Source organism: Herpailurus yagouaroundi, unplaced genomic scaffold, assembly GCF_014898765.1.
Source record: "Herpailurus yagouaroundi ecotype Mexico unplaced genomic scaffold, PumYag 56174, whole genome shotgun sequence".
NCBI lineage: Eukaryota > Metazoa > Chordata > Mammalia > Carnivora > Felidae > Herpailurus > Herpailurus yagouaroundi.
The window spans coordinates 450-1,963 of NW_024414256.1; the positions used below are offsets into that span (position 1 = coordinate 450).

At 65.5% G+C, this 1,514-nt stretch overlaps 1 protein-coding gene across 1 annotated transcript; it reads right to left on the minus strand.

The window, feature by feature from the left end:
• Nucleotides 1-56: 56 nt before the first annotated feature.
• LOC121024101 (coiled-coil domain-containing protein 71L-like) lies at nt 57-1,052 on the minus strand. The gene has a single exon (XM_040466408.1). The coding sequence runs from the start codon at nt 1,044-1,046 to the stop codon at nt 102-104; it is 945 nt and encodes a 314-aa protein (XP_040322342.1). The 5' UTR covers nt 1,047-1,052; the 3' UTR covers nt 57-101.
• Between the last annotated feature and the right edge of the window lie 462 nt (nt 1,053-1,514).

The following is a 1,514-nucleotide window of genomic DNA, read 5'->3' on the forward strand; positions in this document are numbered from 1 at the left end:
GGTGGGGGTGGAATGGCTTCTTCGGACGACTTCAGAGCAATGAGGGAACAAGAGAGATCATGGATCTGCCCCTACAGTCCTGGAGACCTCTCAGTCTGGGGTTAGGAAGAAAGGGGACCTCCCTTGCGGTCCAGGGGTCGCCTCCCTCCGCAGACCCGGTGCTGGGAGGCAGCAGAGGGCACAGCTGCCCCGGAGTCCCAGAAGGCGGCGCCGCATCCCGGAGGCGCAGGCCGGGACCGTCTGGTGCTTCTTCGCCGGTAAAGTGCACTAGGGGATGCGGGCCCGGCTCTCCCTGGTTCATCCCTCCAGGCACAACCGGTCCCGGGGCTGGGAGGTCGCGCGGCTGTGGCCCGCATCTGACGCCAAGGCACTGGGATGCGGCGGAGTCTCACCACGGGTTCCAGGTTCACTCCCAGGACTTGGCGCGCTTGGCGCCGCGCTTCTGCCACGCTGCTCTCGACCCACACGTCGCCGACTACGCGGATGCTGGGCGAGGTGGTCAGCGTTGGGGTGGCTGCCCTCCCACTCTCCTCCAGGGTGCGGCCCCCGGAGCTGGGCCCGGGGGCCGTGGGCTTGCAGGGGCTGCTGTCCTCGCGGGACGGCGGCGGCGGGGGCGGCACCTTCCTCTGGCCGGCGGCGACCTTCCGGGCTCCGTGGCGCCTCCTCCTGGCAGCTCGCCGGCGCGTCTGGAGGCGGGCCTCGGGTGGCTGGTGCCGGGGGTCCGGAACCTGGGCCAGGAGGGAGGAGTAACCATAGACGTCCTTGCTGCGCAGGATGCGGGGGGAGAACTGGTGCCTGAGGCTGCAGAGGTAGCTCCAGAGCTCCGCGTCTGAGCTCATGAACTCCGTGCTGCCGGGCACGAATAGCTTGAAAGCGTCGATCAGCGCCTTGCTGCTGTTGGCCAGCGACAGTGGCGACGGTTGCCACCGCGTGTACACCACCTTCTCCTCAGGCGCCTCCAGTGCGGCCCTTACTGCAGCGCTAGAGGCTCCTCCCCAGGTGGCCGGGGCCAGGGCCTCCGGGGGCCTGCGCCGCCGCCTCTTCATGCGGCTCAGGAGGTGAGGCCGCCAGGGGCGGCCCGCGCTTGCCAGATCTCGCCGCCGCCGCCGGGCCCTGATGAATTTCCTACCAGAAACCAAATCAGGCAGCAGGCTGTTGAGAGTTACACAGCAGTTGCTAGGACACCAGGCGCTTTGTGAGGTCACAATGTCTACCTATCCTATCACTGCCGGCTGCCCAAAGCTGCCTTAGGTTGGGCTGTGTGTAAGATTATGCCCTTGGGGCGCCTGGGTGGCGCAGTAGGTTAAGCCTCCGACTTCAGCCAGGTCACGATCTCGCTGTCCGTGAGTTCGAGCCCCGCGTCAGGCTCTGGGCTGATGGCTCGGAGCCTGGAGCCTGTTTCCCTTCTGTGTCTCCCTCTCTCTCTGCCCCTCCCCCTTCATGCTCTGTCTCTCTTTGTCCCAAAAATAAATAAACATTGAAAAAAAAAAAGATTATGCCCTTGAGAAAGACCT

Excerpts from the sequence above, each read along its gene's own strand:
- LOC121024101 (XM_040466408.1), bottom strand. The coding sequence starts at position 1,046 with ATGAAGAGGCGGCGGCGCAGGCCCCCGGAGGCCCTGGCCCCGGCCACC.